At 41.0% G+C, this 17976-nt stretch overlaps 1 protein-coding gene across 1 annotated transcript in view; it reads right to left on the bottom strand.

Moving 5' to 3' along the window:
• Nucleotides 1-7456, bottom strand: part of TTK (TTK protein kinase) — a 28833-nt gene extending 21377 nt beyond the window's left edge. Inside the window, exons 1-3 of the mRNA XM_061990261.1 lie at nucleotides 7312-7456; nucleotides 6857-7082; nucleotides 1833-1939 (exon numbers count right to left, since the gene is read on the bottom strand). Coding sequence (XP_061846245.1) covers nucleotides 1833-1939; nucleotides 6857-7082; nucleotides 7312-7456 — 478 coding nt within the window. The remainder of the gene's footprint in view (nucleotides 1-1832; nucleotides 1940-6856; nucleotides 7083-7311) is intronic.
• Nucleotides 7457-17976: the final 10520 nt, after the last annotated feature.

Here is a 17976-nt window from a genome sequence, read left to right on the forward strand (position 1 = left end):
TACAGCAATTTGTTTACATATACAATCATCTACATACAGAGCTGAAACAGAAAAACTGTGGAATTTCTATTTTGCCTTGTTCTCCTCATCCTGTGAAGGAGTCATAATTGGCAAGCAATCTCCATCAATCATTTTACATTACATGTATCTCAGGAGCATGTATTCAGAATCCAGAGTGTAGAATACACAATTTAACTTCCTTTATTTGTTGTAGTCAATTTGGGGGAAAAATTCTCATACTAGGCAGTGTAGAACTGTTTGCACAATGCTGACAAAAAGACATGAAACCACAAAAAACCAAAATGCATTCACCAAAGCTACTTCTTTCAAAGAAGAAATCAGCTTTGAAGGAACATACTTGTTTTTCTGGGTAGAGCAAGCTGTTAAAAGGAGAAGATAAAGAGAGTGACATAGATCAAATCACCCACAGAAAGAAGATTAAAAAAGACACCTACCCTGTGGGTAGGCAGCACAATCCTGCTACCAGAGCCACCTTCTGTACACACAGTAGGAAAGTAGTGACATAAGCTCTGGTGAACTTTGTGGACTACTGGCCCAAAGATCTATTGTTCTAGACATAATAGATTATAACTTCTATAGTCTAGACTAATCTGGATGGAGAACTGGAAGAGTAAAGGCAAGAAAACAAAAAGAGTTTAATAAGTGAAAGAAAAGACAGCAGGGGGAAGAACAAGTGATGCAAGCAATCATTCATCACCTTCTACCAGTAAACAACGCAGCTAGTCTCCAAGCATCTGCTACTGTGGAAAGACAGCCTCTCCTAGTTTTTTACTGCTGAGCACAAGTGGTCAATCCAGGTTAGATGTCCCAGCTGTCCCTGCCAACCACTTGCCCATCCCCAGCCTTTGGGCAGAGGAGAGCCCAAGCAAGAAACAAAACACCAGTAAGCACTGTTTAGCTACAGCTAATATACTGGTGTGTTATCAACAGTTGTAGTCATAGATCTAAAACATAGCATCATGTGAGCTGCTCAGAAAATTAGTCCCACTCAAATCAGGTCCAGTACACCAAGGAACAGAATAAAGAAGGGAATCTTAAAGAAAGGAAACAGAATTAAGAGACATTATCACTCATATCTGAAGAGCTTGCCTAAAACACTGCTGTATGGCACATGACAGAGACCACCACTCTATGCTGTACAGTGAGAAACTGCCTGCTCCACCAGCTGACTGGAACGTATCAAAATGAGTTCATGGCACTTAGAAAGCAACGGAAGATATGAACCATCTCCACTGCCCCAATATGAATGTCCAACAATGGAATAGGAAACAGAAGAATCAATTGAAATCCAATTGCTATCTACTTAAGAACCTGAGTGCCAGAAAAAAATAAATTGGACCAAATATTTGGCAAATTTTGGTTTTAAAAACAACAAAACACACACATAACACAAAGTTGCTGTTTGGAAAGAGATAGACTTTTTCACAAACAAGCTGAAAGTATCTAAAGATAAACTACTGCTCAAATTTGAGCATCATTTTTCAACCCAGCAAGAGTCTTACTCATATCTCCTACCATGAGCTCCAAGATTAAAAAAAACACCACCCAAACCCCCAAATCATTGTCTATTTTCATTGTTTGAAAGTTCTTTCTAAAAAAGAGAAAGTTATTAATAATTGTGCACATATTTTCATTTAAAATCTAACAGATACTCATTAAATTTCAAACAAAAAATAAGAACATCCATATATTTCTTTTTTGATTTAGTACCTATCAGTTTCCTTGCAAAATATGCAATAGAACCTAAGTTTTTTTTAAGGCAAAACCTATAACAACACAGAAAGCAACACCAAACAAGCATTTATACACACCTTGTGACAGTTCAAACTGCGCAAAAGCCACATGAACAAAAGCAAATTTCTTGCAGTTCAGTCTGGCCAGATGAAATTGGTCTCGTGCCTCTTCTGGATCTTGAAGTCTGTAAAGACATTATGTGAATAGTTACACAGAGTGAAGAGTCTGAGCAACAAGGATGAAGTTTCACCTTCTGGTCGATGGCTTCAGAGAGTTGTGTAAAAGCAATTCATCTGTAGCTGAAGTTTTTCCTCTTCCTTAGAGCCAGTGAAACACAAATATACAAAGAGCCATCAAAATGTAACACTTGAAAGTTATCAAGTTGACGCTCCAGAAAACAGAATGTGCTCAAACCTGAAGAGAAAGATTAAGGACTCATTCTCTGTCACTGCTTATATTGCTTCTCAAAGCATGTAGAAATTTTCCCTCAGAACCCTCACTAACCTGTAAAGAAAATCTGTGTCCCAGGTCACATGCTGACACTAACCAGAGAAATAATCTCCATTCTTCTAGATGCATCCACTCCTATATTAAGGAGGTTGCAAGGCAAGAGGAAGATGAGGAGATTGCTTTAGAAACACTAGGTGTGGACAAATGTATACAAGAATATGCCAGAAGACATATTATATACACTATTAGCTATGTCCTGTGGCAATATTGGCAGTTTCCAATCCATTTCATTAAACTAGTACTGAACTATAAAGTTCTGATAGAGGTTATAAGCTTTTGTACATTGAAGAAGCTTCTGCAACTGCACTCAAATAGTCTGATTCCCTTAGAAGATATGTCACTGAAGGAATTTCCTTCCATTGTCCCAGGAAAGTGGTGGAGTCACTGTCCCTGGAGAAATTAAAGACTAGTAGATGAGTGAGGGATATGTTTTAGTGGTGGACTTGGTAGTGTGAGGTTAGTGCTTGGACTCCATAATCTTAAAGGTCTTTTTCCACCTAAACAATTATAAGATTTTATGATCTATACTACTATACACGTAGAAAATCAGGACACAACAGGAGCATTTATCCAACAGCTACCTCTACCAAGGGTTCTAGGAGAACATCAACTCCTTAGAAGACATAGTTCCCTATACTCCTAGGCAACAGCCTTATCAGTTAAATTTGGTATCACAAGATGAATTTAAGTTCATTTGCTGAAGACTCATTGGAAGTAGCAACAGCAAACATAGTATACTTAAAAATACAGAGATTGTGACACAAAGGCCAGATATGATACAGAACATTTAAATTTTTTACTTTTACTGAACTTTAATCCTAGCTTTACATTCAACCACATTGCTAAGCAGGGCAACTGAGATGCTTGCACACAGTCCAACATTTAAGTATTCTAGAGGATCTGGGCAGCCTGTACCAGGGTTCTGTCACCTGAACAGGGAAATAGTTTTTCCTTATATTTAAGTGGAACTTTTTGCATTCCAGCTTCATTCCATTACCCCTTGTCCTGTTGCTAGCTACTATAGAACAAAGGGATGTCCCAACCTCCTGATACCCACCCTTTAGGTATTTATAAGTGTTAATAAGATCTCCCCTCAATCTCCTCTTCTCCAGACTAAACAGCCCCAGTTCCTGCAGCCTTTCCTCATATGAAAGAAGTTCCAGTCCCCTGATCATCTTGGTGGCCCTGAGCTGGACTCTCTCCAGCACTTCCCTGTCCCTCTTGAGCAGAGGAGCCCAGAACTGGACACAGGACTCCAGATGAGGCCTCACCAGGACAGAGTAGAGGAGAAGCAGAACCTCCCTCAACCTGCTGGCCACACTCTTCTTGATGCATCCCAGGACGTCATTGGCCTTCTTGGCCACAAGGGCACATTGCTGGCTCATGTTCAGTTTGCTATCAGCCAGCACTCCTAGGTCTCTCTCTACACAGCTGCTTTCCAGCAGGTCAATCCCCAGCCTGTACTGGTGCATGGGGTTGTTCCTTCCCAGGACTCCGCACTTGTCCTTGTTGAACCTCATGAGTTTCCTCGCTGCCCAACTCTCAAGCCAGTTGATATCCTGCTGAATGGCAGCACAGCCTTCTGGGGAATCAGCCAGTCCTCCCAGGTTGGTGTCATCAGGGAACTTGCTGAGGGTATACTCTGTCCCCTCATCCAGGTTGTTGATGAAGATGTTGAACAAGACTGGCCCCAGAACCCATCCCTGTGGAACTCCACTGGCCACAGGCCTCCAACTCGACTCTGTGCCATTGATCACCACCCTCTGGGCTCTGCCATTCAGCCAGCTCTCGATCCATCTCACTGTCCACTCATCCAAGCCACACTGCTTGAGCTTTCTGATGAGGATGTTGTGGGAGACAATGTCAAAAGCCTTGCTGAAGTCAAGGTAGATGACATCTGCTGCTCTCCCCTCATCCAGCCAGCCGGTTATGCATTCAATTAAGTACCGCACACTTGGTGGCACTGTGCTACAGACAGAAGCATTACAAGAAAGCAAGTCTGGCATGGTTAGCTTGTAATACAGATCACCAGGAATACAGCTGACCATCTTCACCTGTTTCAGAGTACAATTAAGGGTTCTGCAAACCAGGTCAATATCGCAATGGGTCAAAAGGTTTTGGCATAGTCAGAAGAGACTACCAGGTCAATCAGAAATTACCATAGTCAAAGAAGATACCAGGACAATATAGATCCAGTGCTGAAAACAGAATAATTTTTGATCAGAAGAAAACACATCAATGCCAACAGACACCGAAATCTGAAGCCACTGTTACTGTCTCTGAAGTTTGTTGTGCTTCAACTTGCTCTTTCTATTAGGTGGAACATTTGGAAGAACAGCAAACAGAACTTCACTGAAGAGCATCATCTCATATCAAAGGCAGTACCATCAGAGCACCTGTTTTGGTGTTACTTTACTAGCAATAACTAAAAATAACAAATCAAAAGCACTCTATAGAAAATCATGAGAGGATTTTCTTGAACAGAAGTTAAAATTGAGCAGAGACAAAAGAGATATTAGACAAACTGACAGCCAGCAGAGAAGGTAAGTATGAAACACCAAGGAAATCTCAAACAAAGTTACAACTAATAACTGAACATGCCAAACAAAAAACTCCAATAACCACTCGCTGATACATTAGTCTCCAAAAACTACAGACACACAACATTGTTGGATTTTGTATCTGATTCATAAATAATTGACATTATATGCCACTCAGTGATAAAACATTAGTTTATTAGTTTATAATAAACAACAAAGAACTGGCTAACCTCTGGAAGTAATTTTGCAATGGGGGACCATCATTCTGGGAGATACCTGTAACATCAGTCCCAGTGGAACTTTCCTATGTCAGATTTTGCTGGGTACATTTTTTAAGAGGGGTTTGTTCATTTTTTTTTTTTAAAAATAGTTTTCATTAGCAAGTCAGGAAACACATCACTGATGGTATTTGCCAATAGCAGAAAACAAAAAGAACAGCTCTGAACTACCCAGTGATCTAGGTGGATTCTACAGTAACACTGGCTACCAAAGCAGAAGGTATTTTAGTATAGCCATAGAGAATGCATTTTAACAGTGAAACAAGATAGTCTTATTCTCCCAAGAAGGTCTCTAAAGGCTTTGTCAGTTAAGCAAGTAAAGACATTTCAGTAGGATACCACAACTAAAACTGTTCATAATATTAATGTATTCTAACACTGCTAGGCTACTAGTTTTGCTTTTTGCAAACAACACACTGAATACTAAACATTGTTCTACTACTTATTTTAAAAAATATCCACCTTTAAAACCATGTTTTACAGATCATGTGGACGTAGGTCTATGTGATTAGGGAAGGTGGCAAATTGTCTTTCTTAACTTAAACTCTTACTGCATGTAATGAGATAATATATGTGACTTCATAACAGCATCCAGTGACCATTCTAGAAAAGAAACTCCATAAAGTATGAGCTAAAAGCAATTAACCTTTGAAAAAGAATGCCATCTCAATATTCTTAAAGACAGAGGGTCTTTCTGGAAGATATGCTTTAACTCCACTTACACAATAATACCTTATTACTCCAAGATACTAAGGATTTACAGCAGGTCATTATTCACTCCTGCTTGTTTCTCAACCTTAGATTCAACAGATTACATTCATTGTATGCTTTTAGTAAACACTGGTGCAGCAAGATCCATGCAAATGACAGCACCAACAAGAAAGCAGACCATATCATACTGCAAAATCAAGCCATCTGCCCAAAAGCCAAATAGAAGGACATATAAGAAACAGAAAAAGACTAGCTATATTGACTGGAAGACAACCTGCTCAACTCTAATTGTTCTACAATGTTAAAACACAGCTCCTCATGAAAATATCTGCTGTAATATTTTAAGTTATAAAAGAACTCTTTATGAAAACAATCAAATTATAATCCTGTCTCAAATTATGCTTGAAAATGTCAGAAAAAACATAATTAATAAAGAAGTGATCACAATAAAAAATTATTTCATAATTATAAAAATATAGAATGGTGCTCTGACACATCCTTCTTACCCCAAGGCAGCCAGCTTAATGTAATTGGCATGAGTCTTTCCTCGTAAGGGAGAAAGCAGACCAGACAAGGATAGGCTACTATGGTTTGACTAGGGGGATTAGGTAACTTCTATAACTTGACTTATCTGTGAGTTAGTCACTTTGCTGTTCACAGGGAATTTAATTCTAACTTACAATATACACAATTCAACACACAGGTTACCCAGATTATATCCATGCAGCTTCTTCTGAGGTGAAATATAAACCTGACAAAAAAGGGTCTTATGCTATTTCCCCAAGTAGATTACACACAGAATCCAAACAAAAGTATATTAACATGTCTAAATCAAATACCTCTGACAATCATGTTTATTAGCAGAGGAAAAAAATGCAAATACTCTGGAGACAACAGAGGAGCTGACTGACCAAAGCTGCTCAGTTTCAAGGAGACCATACAAAGACATTCACACTCAAAATGATAATTTGTTGCAGAAATCATTAATGAAAACAAGCTCTTTCTATCATCACTCAAATACAGAATTCTTAACAGTGAGTTCTGCTGAAAATCTATACTTACGCTTTCAACTCAGCAAATCTCACAAGGATGCGAGCATAGCTCTCCTCTTGACTGTGCTTTTCTGCAGGCAATGCAGTCACTGCTTGACTGTAACGACCAATGAGTCTATTCAGTAGGCTAACATCCATCTGAGGAACACCTTTTTTTTCCAGCCTAAGTAAAAAACACAGCCAATCTTCTGGATTATTTGTTGTCATCATTATTTGATTGACAGTTCCAGAGTTATCTGACAGAAAAATAACAAAGGAGATTGATTAAAGCTGCAGGAAACATGAACAGAAGACATTTATAAGCTTTCACATGAGACAACTAGTGATTTATTTTTTTAACACAAGATTAGATCACCACAGTTAACTAAATAAACAAGGAGAAAATAAACACATTTTGTGTTTCCTTCACTCAGTCTACATCACTATCTGTTGTATAAATGACAATAGAGTAACAAAAACACATACCTGTTGTATCTGCTGAGATTTTAGTACAGTTAAGCTCATCTGTGATATTGTCTTCACTTCTGTATTTGTTTTTCAAGTCTCTAACTCTATTCATGATTGAAGCAATTTGTGGCAATCCTCTTCCACTTATGTCCTCCTCCTCCATCTGCAGACACAAAGTTAAAAACAGTGAAGTTACTGCAGAATGCTGTTGTACCTCTCCTTAATTGGAATTACCAGGGGAAACACTTTGATGTATATTTTTCAGTTTGAGACTCACCACATTATGTCACAAATACTCTAGTAAGCCTTTGTCAATGAAGTTATGCAAGTAAACTTCTTAGCAGAATCCAACTTAGATAAGCAAAGGGAATCTTAACTGCTCTGCCCAAATGCTTCATAGTAGCCCTTTCCAATAAAGCATATTCAGTGTATGTTGCCTCAACAGCTACAAGTGTCAATATATTAAGTCACATCCTGAATCCACAGATCAGGATGGCTAAGGCGCAGTCCTCCTCCTAGCCATATACTTCTGCCTCTTCTCTTGAATAAATAGCAATGGAACAAGCACTTGTCAGGCTTCATGGTGACCCAGTTTAGGGACAAATCCCAACAGAAAACTACATAAAAAAGGGGGAGATCTTTCAGCTTTTCACTTGATGTTTTTCCTGGGCTCTTAGCTGTCACCAAATTGACAAGAGAAAGAAAAGGCAGGAAGGGGAGACTTTGATGATAGCTGTAGGGCTGAGTTAGACTACCTTAAATGCATGACACCCCAAACACCTCTTCCTTCAACATTTTTCATCTGGAAAGAAAGCTTGATACTATAAACTACATATGTTTGCCTGAAAAGAGTTCAGGAAAAAATATATCAGTAAGAAAAATGCATACTTTAAAAGATACACCATCCATCTGCCTGCATTATTTTGTACAATTTGTGACAGGAAAAGGACCTAAGTAGCTTCTCACCACAAGGAGAGATGGTCAGAATTTTACAAGTTTAATACACACACAGGAGCGAGCAAAAGGAAAAGTTCAGCAGAGATGGTATTCCCACTATAGAACAAGCTAACTAAGTAAGGTCTTACAAGTGAGGGCAGAGTGTGTTGAAAGAGAACAATGCAGGGAAAATGCACAAATAAAGTGAAGGTGAAAGTGCATATCACTGAACTTGCTATTTTGGAAGAGTTAAAAGTTGGAGTTTTAGTTTTTTATAACAGTAGCTTCGCTATTAATTAATGTAAGCTTCCACAATCAGTTATTAAGCTGGTGATTTAAATCTAGGTTTGCATCTGATCACATCTCAATAAATGTAAGAAGTGCTATCACTCTCACCTTCAAGTCTCAATATATCATAGATCAGTGGACTGATCTGTTGACTATAAGGGCCTAACTTTAAAATCAACACAGGACTGGCAAAGACACAGCAAATTAAACTATAGTGAAATTACAATTGTCCAACACTTCATTAGAAGACCACCAATCAATAAGTGCTGAAAATCATTGCTGTAAAATATTTTACTGCATTGTAAAATGCCTGTTGGGGATATATAGAAACCTTGGAGGTTTTTTCCAGCAGAGCTAGTGAAAGAACACACTCAGCAATTTCCAAAGATGCACAGGCAAATGCTTGTGAGAAAAATGGTGCTTTTTCCCCTCCTCTTATTTGATACTTTCACATTTCACTCATCTTCCCAGTTAATATCTCTTCTCACCTCAATCTATTAATATTCTAGAACCATTAACAAAGTTTCCATATTCCTTACTGTATATGTGCATCTGGCAGTCTGTTAGAGGTCTGGCTACTTCACACATTATATGACCAAATCTGTACACCAAAAGCAAACAAACTTCTGTATCCTCTCTGTTTAGCACAAGCTTACCCCATCCTGCTGCTCCTCTTCCTCTGGAGTACCACTAGCTGTAATAAATGGCACATGCCCCAACACACATCAAGTAGTTAAACTCCAGACTACAACAAAATCTAGGAACTCAAATTCTAACAGCTTCAAGATAAAAAGCCTCAGAGAAAGAGGGCTCTTCACAGGCTCTGTCTCTCACAAAATTTGTGTTCTCCTCTTCACAGGAGTTGTTACAGCCAGTTCACAAAAAACAAAGGAAAGGTCTAAACCCAGAAGTGTTCTGCATGTATGTATCCATAAAGGCAACGTGAGCTATGATCCTATTACCATCATTCTTTCATTCTACTTAAAAGTTTAATGCACAATGTTAATCTAAGCTACTTGACACAAGTTACAGCCATTAGTTTTCACAGTAGGTAAGCAGAAGAGAATTCACACACTCCTTTGTCCAAAGGGGTACTGCCAAAAACAAGTGTCATTTATTTTTAGGTTTCTCAAAAAAAAGGAACTTTCTCCAAATCACTTTATTATCAACTGAAATTGAATAGATGAATATAGCTGAGAGATGAGAATCTAGGCAACGTGAGCAGAGCAAGAATGATAAAATAAACTGAAGAAAAAGTGACCATTTCTTTTTTCTTGCCTAAAATAACTTTTCAACATTTTCATGTAACACGCTGATCACAACTTTTTCCATATTAATCAGTTTCATGTGTCTAATGAACAGAAGAATTTGAATATTAAAAAGAGTGGTGAATAAAGTGTATAGCTAGAGGACTGGACTTCCTGATTACTGTGATGTTGGGCCTAGAAACATAGAAGGTAACACAGTCTGAATATATTAAACAGGTTCAAAGAAAGACTCTTTTTACAATGAATAAGTCTTTCTTCCTGTTGTACTGAGGTATAACACGTCAATGAAAAGTTGTTTGAAGGCCCAGAGAGAGTAGATATATTTTAAATGAATTCTTGAGAGGTACAATGGAATGGGTGTCCTGGTTTCAGCTGAGATAGAGCTAATTTTCTCCCTAGTAGCTGGTACAGTGCTGCATTTTGGATTTAATGGGAGAATAACGTTGATAACAGTGATGTTTTAATTGTGGCTAATTAGCCCTTATCCTAAGTGAAAGTTTCCCAGACTCTGACAGCAAGGAGGTGCACAAGAAGCTGGGAGGAAACATGGTCAAAAGAGCTGACCTGAGCTAGCCAAAGGGCTACTCCATCCCACAGCTCAGGGGCATATCGCTGCTCAGGCATCAATGTCAACAGGTAGTGAGCAATTGCATTGGGCATCACTTCTCTTGTGTTTTCACAGAAACATACAGAATTACAGAATCTTAAGGGATGGAAGGAACCTCAAAAGATCATCTAGTCCAATCCCTCCTAGAATAGGTCACACAAGAACATATCCAAGTGGGTTTTGAAAGTCTTCAGAGAAGGAGACTCCACAACTCATCTGGGCAGCCTGTTCCAGTGCTCCCTCACCCTTTCTCTTTTTGTTATATAATCCTTTTCATTGTTACTATTACTGAACTCTACTCATTCCCCTAAATCATGAAGCCAGCTTCTTTAGAACCTGAAGCATCAAGAAGACCAAAAGAAATCTACCTCATGTTTAGTAATACCACAGTCTCTTATTACAACCGTAATTGCTTACAATTTCCAGATGGATTTTTAAACACAACATTTATGCTTTCCTCAACATTGTAAAAAGTTTGTTATTCTTTTTGCAGTGATAGCTTGGCAAATGTATAGACAAAAAACGTATTTCTTGTATAATGTTTATCTTAACTCTCATCAATACATATCAAACTTACATTTCTGGTGTGCTGCTTAAAAATGTGGACAATATAGAGAAAACCTCTCCTGAAGAATGGATTCAGCTTGTTAAAAAGATGGGGGTCAATATTTCAGATGATCCTGAGAATCCAACAGAGGCAAGAAATGTAGCTCTCCATCCTGAAGAACTTCCTGTGTATCAAAACCAGAATGGTTAGACATTGAAAATAAACAAGTATTAGTATATGCTGTGAGCTTGCCTAATCTTCATGACATTGCAGAAATACAGTTTTCATTAAACCAATATAATTATTTCTAATTTGTAATAAAGACAGAATAAAAGCCACAAAGATGACTTTGAGGCTGAGGGCAAGCACTGCCAAACATGTCAGCTTGGTCTGACATTTACAGATAAAAAATACACTAAGGACATATTTCCAACCTTCTGACATTTACATATTTGTAAATTATGGGTGTCAGGAGGTTGGGACATCCCTTTTTTCTATAGTAGCTAGTACAGGACAAGGGGTAATGGGATGAAACTGGAACACAAAAAGTTCCACTTAAACATAAAACTATTTCACTGTGAGGGTGAGGGAGCCCTGGCACAGGCTGCCCAGGGAGGGTGTGGATGCTCCTTCCTTGGAGGTCTCCAAGACCTGCCTGGACATGTTCCTCTGCAACCTGATCTAGGTGACCCTGCTTCTGCAGGGGGGTTGGACTAGATGATCTCTAAAGGTCCCTTCTAACCCTACCATTCCATGATTCTATGATATTAACCTGGATATTTTCATGATTTGCAATTAATCTTTCTACTCACATCAAAACTCAACTGTAAGCAAGCATTTAGAGCATCAATTTGTCTTAGTCTGCTGCATAATTACTTTTAAAGAAAGCATTGACTAACATCTCCTTCTGTAACAAAGTAAACCACTTAGAAGATGAGGAAAAGGCTGTGGATGTTGTATATCTAGACTTTAGGAAAGCCTATGACACTAGTTCCAACAGTATTCTCCCAGAGAGACTAACTGCTCATTACTTAGACAGGCATCCTTTTTGCTGAGTAAAAAACTATCTGGATGGCCAAGTCCAGAGAGTTGGGTGGGAGTATTGATTTTCTCACGGGTAGAAAGGCTCTTCAGAGGGACCTGGACAGGCAGGAGTGATAGGTCAAGGTCAACTGTATGAGATATAACAAGGCCAAGCGCCAGGTTCTGCACCTGGGCTGCAATAACCCCAGGCAATGCTACAGGCTTGGAGATATCTGGCTGAAAAGCGGACTAAAGGAAAAGGACTTGGGGGTGTTGGGTCAATAGCCACGTGGACATGAGCCAGCAGTGTGCCCAGTGGCATCCTGGCTCGTATCAGAAATAGTGTGACCAGCAGGAAAAGGGTAGTGATTGTCTCCCTGTACTAAGCACTAGTGAGGCTGCACCTCAAATACTGTGTCCAGTTCTGGGTTCCTCACGACAAGAAGGACACTGAAGTGCTGGAGCATGTCCAAAGACAGGCAATGAAACTGAAGGGTCCGGAGAACAAGTCTGATGAGGAGCTGCTGAGGAAACTGGGGATGTTTAGCCTGGAGAGGAAGAGACTGAGGAGAGACTTGATCATTCTCTACAGCTACCTAAAAGGAGGCTGTAGCGAGGTGAGGGACAGTCTCTTCTCCTAAGTAAGAAGTGATAGGACAGAAGAAAACGGCCTCAGGTTGTACCAGGGGAGGTTTAGTTTAGATATTAGGAAAAAATTTCTTCACCAAAAGGGTTGTTAAGACACTGGAACAGGTTGCCCAGAGAACTGGTTGAGTCACCATCCCTGGTAGGATTTACAAGATATGTAGATTTGGCACTTTGGGACATGGTTTAGTGGTGCCTTGGGAGTTCTAGGGTTTGTGGTTGGACTCAATCTTAAAAGTCTTTTCCAATCAAAACAATTCTGTGATTCCTTTGCCGTGAATTTCTGTGTGAAGTGTGTTCAAAATTGGACAGCACAGCAAAGACCTAAAATAGCAAGATGCTATTATATATGCACTCTACCTGAATTGAGCTTCTAACTGCAACAGCCACAAGGCAGCACATCTGAGATCTAGAAATCCATACAGGAAAGTATGATGCAGACAGGAAGCCAAGGAACAAGGAAAAATCTGTATCTTCCCAATTTCTGCCTAAACAACCACCTCTGGAAAAAACATAGTAGTTAATATAATTTCAATCCCTCATAGAAGACAAGAGACAGAATCTAAAGAGCAGTACACGTTGGAAATGGATGAAGTGGCACTACTTCATAAAAATTCATGTGTAATATATCAAAAAACATTTCTTGATAATCAAGAGAAATAATAACATCCAGTCTTGAAATACTGGATTTGCTGTGTTGCGCTATTTGTTCCGTTTCTGAGACAAGCCAGATGCAGTTTTTCCTCAAATGCAAACTTTGAGAAACTATGAAAATACTTTTTAATTATTGAATAGAAAGGTACATTCTTCCAACCCCTGGAATCTACTGATCTTTTGTATCTGTCTATACAAGGACGTGTAAAGGACAGCAAAAATGTTAGCAAGCATCTGAGAACTTTTCTCCAAGGAATTGATCAACCTAGTAACAAAATCAATGGTACCCTAGTAACTGTATTTCCTTATACCCTCATACCATTGTGGTCACACTGATATCTTAAATATTTGTTTATCTCTGTTCTCATGGTCTAATTAAAGCATCTACTGTTAAGAGACTGTATGCTGAAGAACTTTGACTAAGTCCTTTACCCAGTATAGAAGAGGTAAAAATGGCACCTATCCCACTAACTCAGGAATTTGACCCAAGTTTTCTGAAACGTTTTCCTTCCCCTTCCTCAACATTTAAGCTCTCTTTCCCTTCCTATGCAGAAATATCACACACAAACAAGAGGGGAAAGCTGTGTAGCTGACACCTCCCACAGCATTTGCATTATTCTGTTCATATATTCAGTTCATTACTTCTAAGTGAAGAGGCACATGCTTGTAGGTAGTGCAAGAAACATCAGTTTCAGGAGGCAGAACTATCTGCAAGTGCAGTTATATCAACTTTGCTTAAACACACAACAGTACCACTGAAGACTCTTTCTGAACCTTAGGATCTTTTACATGGACATAGAAGTGTTTAGAAGTTCCTGCCCATGGTTTAAGGCAAGTAAAAACAAACACAAACATGCCATGACACACAATTATCTTCAGAAACACATGGCATTATCTGTTGTTCATACACTTAACAGATATTAGAGCAGAAGCTAGACTCTACAACCACTTCAGAAACTAGTATCTGTTCCTTTGCACTGATGAGTTTCTCTAAATTCCATGGGAATTTATGAAAGTAGAATTCCTTGCTAAAAGATAGAAGCTTTTAGGTTAAAGTCTAAAGAGCAAATTGCAATGGTAGGAATATGAAAAAAACCCTGTGACTTTTGCTTACTTCAGAGAGAAAACAATGGTTACTAGAAAGCATCAAGCTACATTTTTCTATAAGCAGTCACCAAAGTCTGCCTTCAGATGACTGACAATGCACTCCAAATCCTCTCCAACTTCAGCTCCCTTCATACTACATATGACAACCTAATTGCAAGACTGGGTTGCAAGGTTACTAATTAGCTTTCTAATTAGCTTTCTAACTCACTTCTAACCTGCCCCAAGCAGAATCTCTTTTATCCAGCTACTATTTCTCAAAATACACAGAAATATGGTGGTTTTGAAGCTTAAAAAAAAAAAAAAAACAGTTAAGAAAAAAATCCCAAACCATCCACATGCATTATCACAGAATGGTAGGGATTCAAAGGGACCTGTAGAGATCATCTAGTCCAAACTCCCTGCAGAAGCAGGGTCACCTAGATCAAGTTACACAGGAACATATTTGGGTGGGTTTTGAAAGCTTAAAGAGAAGGAAACTCCAACAACCCTCCCTGAGCAGCCTGTGCCAGGGCTCCCTCACTGTAAAATGACATCCATCATTTAGACATTTGTAAATATTAATGAGATCTCCCCGTAGTCTCCTCCAGACTAAACAGTCCCAGTTCCCTCAGCCTTTCCTCATAAGGAAGATGCTCCAGTCCCCTGATCATCTTGGTGGCCCTGTACTGGACTTTCTCCAGCACTTCCCTGTCCCTCTTGAGCTGGGGAGCCCAGAACTGGACAGAGGACTCCAGATGAGGCTTCACCAGGGCAGAGGAGAGGGGGAGGAGACCCTCCCTCAACCTGCTGGCCACTCTTCTTGATGCATCCCAAGATGCCATTGGTCTTCTTGGCCATGAGGGCACATTGCTGGCTCACAGTTAGTAATCTTTGCTTATTTTTGGTTTTAAGTCCTAAAAGCTAAAACAGGATTTTCTTAAAGGGAGACAAAAAAAAAACCCAAACAATGTTCAAAGGGAAAAAAAAAATCCTAAGAAGTTAGCAACATTAATTATCAAAACAAATAGGAAAACTGAAATTGTTTATTAGCTACCAAACAAAAAGATTCACAGATACTCAATAAGTCTAATCAGATAGATGCTCAACAGCAGAGAAGCAGGTGAGCTAATGTAGCACAAACAAACTGGAGGCTGTATTTGCAGGTAAGATTTACCAAGAACCAGAGTAGAACAAAGTAACACACAGAACACAGTTCCAGGTTCTGAAGGCTTAAGGATACAGCCAAGCCATAACAAGGGCTGTAACTGAAAGAAGTTTTAATTTAGAGTATCATCTCAGGAATGGCTATTGCTTTATCTGTACTAGCCAAAACCAAATGGATATTTTTCTCTCCAACTTCCTCTCCTTTGCCCACGTGCACTTTCCTGCTTCCAAAACAATCTGCAACAATAAATACCAAGCACAGATCTGCTTTGTATGTGTTACTAGAAAGAGCTACTCCTCAGTCTAACTGAAGACAACTTGCACAATGAATTGGGATCCTCATGCGATTGTATCTTCTTGTATTAGCCGAGACAAGCCTGCAACCAGCTGCATTACCCAGAGCTTCTTTTTCGTCGAAGTTCATAACGTACCAAACTTACAGGAGGGAAAAAAAAAAAAAGCTCAACACGACTCTCGAAATCCCTCTTAAAACTCAGGTTAAAGCAAAGACTGAGGACAAGAGGCCGGCAGCGAGATAAGGCTGTGAGTGAGATGAGGACGGTCACTGGATTTCTGCAGCCGCAGGGACAGGCAGGGCGGCAGGGCCCGTTCCCCGCCGCAGCCCACCCTGCCGGGACGGGGGAGCCGCGGAGCCCGCCCCACGCACCGACCACCGCTCCCCGCAGGCATGCGCCGGGCAGCGCGGGCCTCCCGGCCGCGGCGCGGAGCGAGGGGCGGGGCCGGCGGCAGGCGAGCCCCGCGGGCACCGCCGACACAAGCGGCCCGGGGGCGCGCGGGCTCCGCCGCCGCCGCTCAGCGCCTTCCCCGCGGGACGCGCCCCTCCGGGCGCTGCCCGGCCCCTGCCGCGCTCACTCACCGCAGCCGCCGCGGCTCCGCGGTCAGGAAGATGCTTGAGCCGCGCCAGCGCGGGCCGCTCTCAGTTTGAATATCACCGACGCCCAGAGAGGCCGTTTCTCATTGGACAGAACGGCTCACGAGGCAGGGGAGGAAGAGAGCGCTGATTGGTCGGGGGAGGGAAGCGGAGCGGAGTCCGCCCGTTTATTGGAGGAGCGCCCGCCGGCGACTCTGGCCGTAACAGTTGCAGCGCCGCCTTGTCGCGGCGGCGCGCGGCGGGTCCCGGTGCTCGCGCGCAGGCGCGGCACGGGGAGCGCGCGGGAGCCGTTACCCGCCGCAGCTGCACGGCTGGGCCTGGTTGTACCCGCGCTCTTCCGCAGCGCTGCTCTGCGGGTGAAGCCGGTATCTGGCTGTGCGGCTGCAGGGACTGCAGCGCGGGAAGGGCTCGCCGCACGCCTCCCCGCCTACCCCGCACCGAGGGTCTTGCGGGACGCGCAGGAGGCGGCCGGTGAAGCGCCTGGCTTACCGGGGCGCTGACATGGCTCCATTCTTTCCCTGTGCCCTCAGGGAGGGAAAGGGAAGTGTGAGCTGCTCGCGTTCACTTCTTGGTTATGAAGTGCTAAGCACAAAAAATGTGATAATCTGAACTTAGTTAACGTGTATCTGAAAATAATTTATTGTTTAAATGACAAATGATTATTGGCAGATGGTTATAGGGAACTAGTTACAGGGTGGGTGTCCGGGGGATGGGCTGACGCTTTTTTCTGTAGTGTCCAGTGACAGAACAAGGGGTAACAGATGCAAGCTGGAACACAAAAGGTTTCTCTTAAATACAATGAAAAGCTACTTTCCTCTTGATGCTAGGGTGCCCGGAGGGTGTGGAGGCTCCTTCTCTTCAAAACCCATCTGGACATGTTCCCGTGTGACCTGATCTAGGTGAACCTGCTTGAGCAGGGGGTTGGACTAGATGATTTCTAAAGGTCCCTTCCAACCCCTACCATTCTGTGATTTTGAAACTTCATTTAGCTGTAACAGAATAGCAGGACTGTGTGTCCTGGCCAGCTCCTTAAGACAATGTCTTTACTCTTTTTGACAGGCGGATTCCTCATAAACTGATGCCATATCTGCAGTATGCCAAAGGCTGCTAAAAGCATCTCTTCTTGACCTGTCCCTGAAGTTGGATTCTAGCAATTCAAATGGACTAAGCAGAGTGTTTCAGCCTCTCAGTTTACACTCTGCTGTATTTATTAATCACTGTTGTTCATAGCAGTGTTGTACTACTTACAATATTTTCAAGAGGGTTAACATTAAAAAGAGCTGTGTACATATATGCTGTGTTAATTTGGTAAGTTACTAATCATAAGCTTTCCATAGACATTCCATATGATATCGTAATAGTAGTATACCTGCACTAGCCTGTCCTTGAAATTCATCTCACTCATCTTTAGTAGTATAGAATTTCAATTTCTTGTCTAATCTAGCAATATCAGTTCCCTCTACAGTCAAGGGAAAGAAGCATTTAAAGAGAAATTCAATCCAAACATTTTTAGAATGCAATGGATGATCCCATGGAGGTGCTGTGTTTCTCCACTAAGTGTAGAGCAATTCTA

Source organism: Colius striatus, chromosome 2 (genome assembly GCF_028858725.1).
Source record: "Colius striatus isolate bColStr4 chromosome 2, bColStr4.1.hap1, whole genome shotgun sequence".
Lineage (NCBI taxonomy): Eukaryota > Metazoa > Chordata > Aves > Coliiformes > Coliidae > Colius > Colius striatus.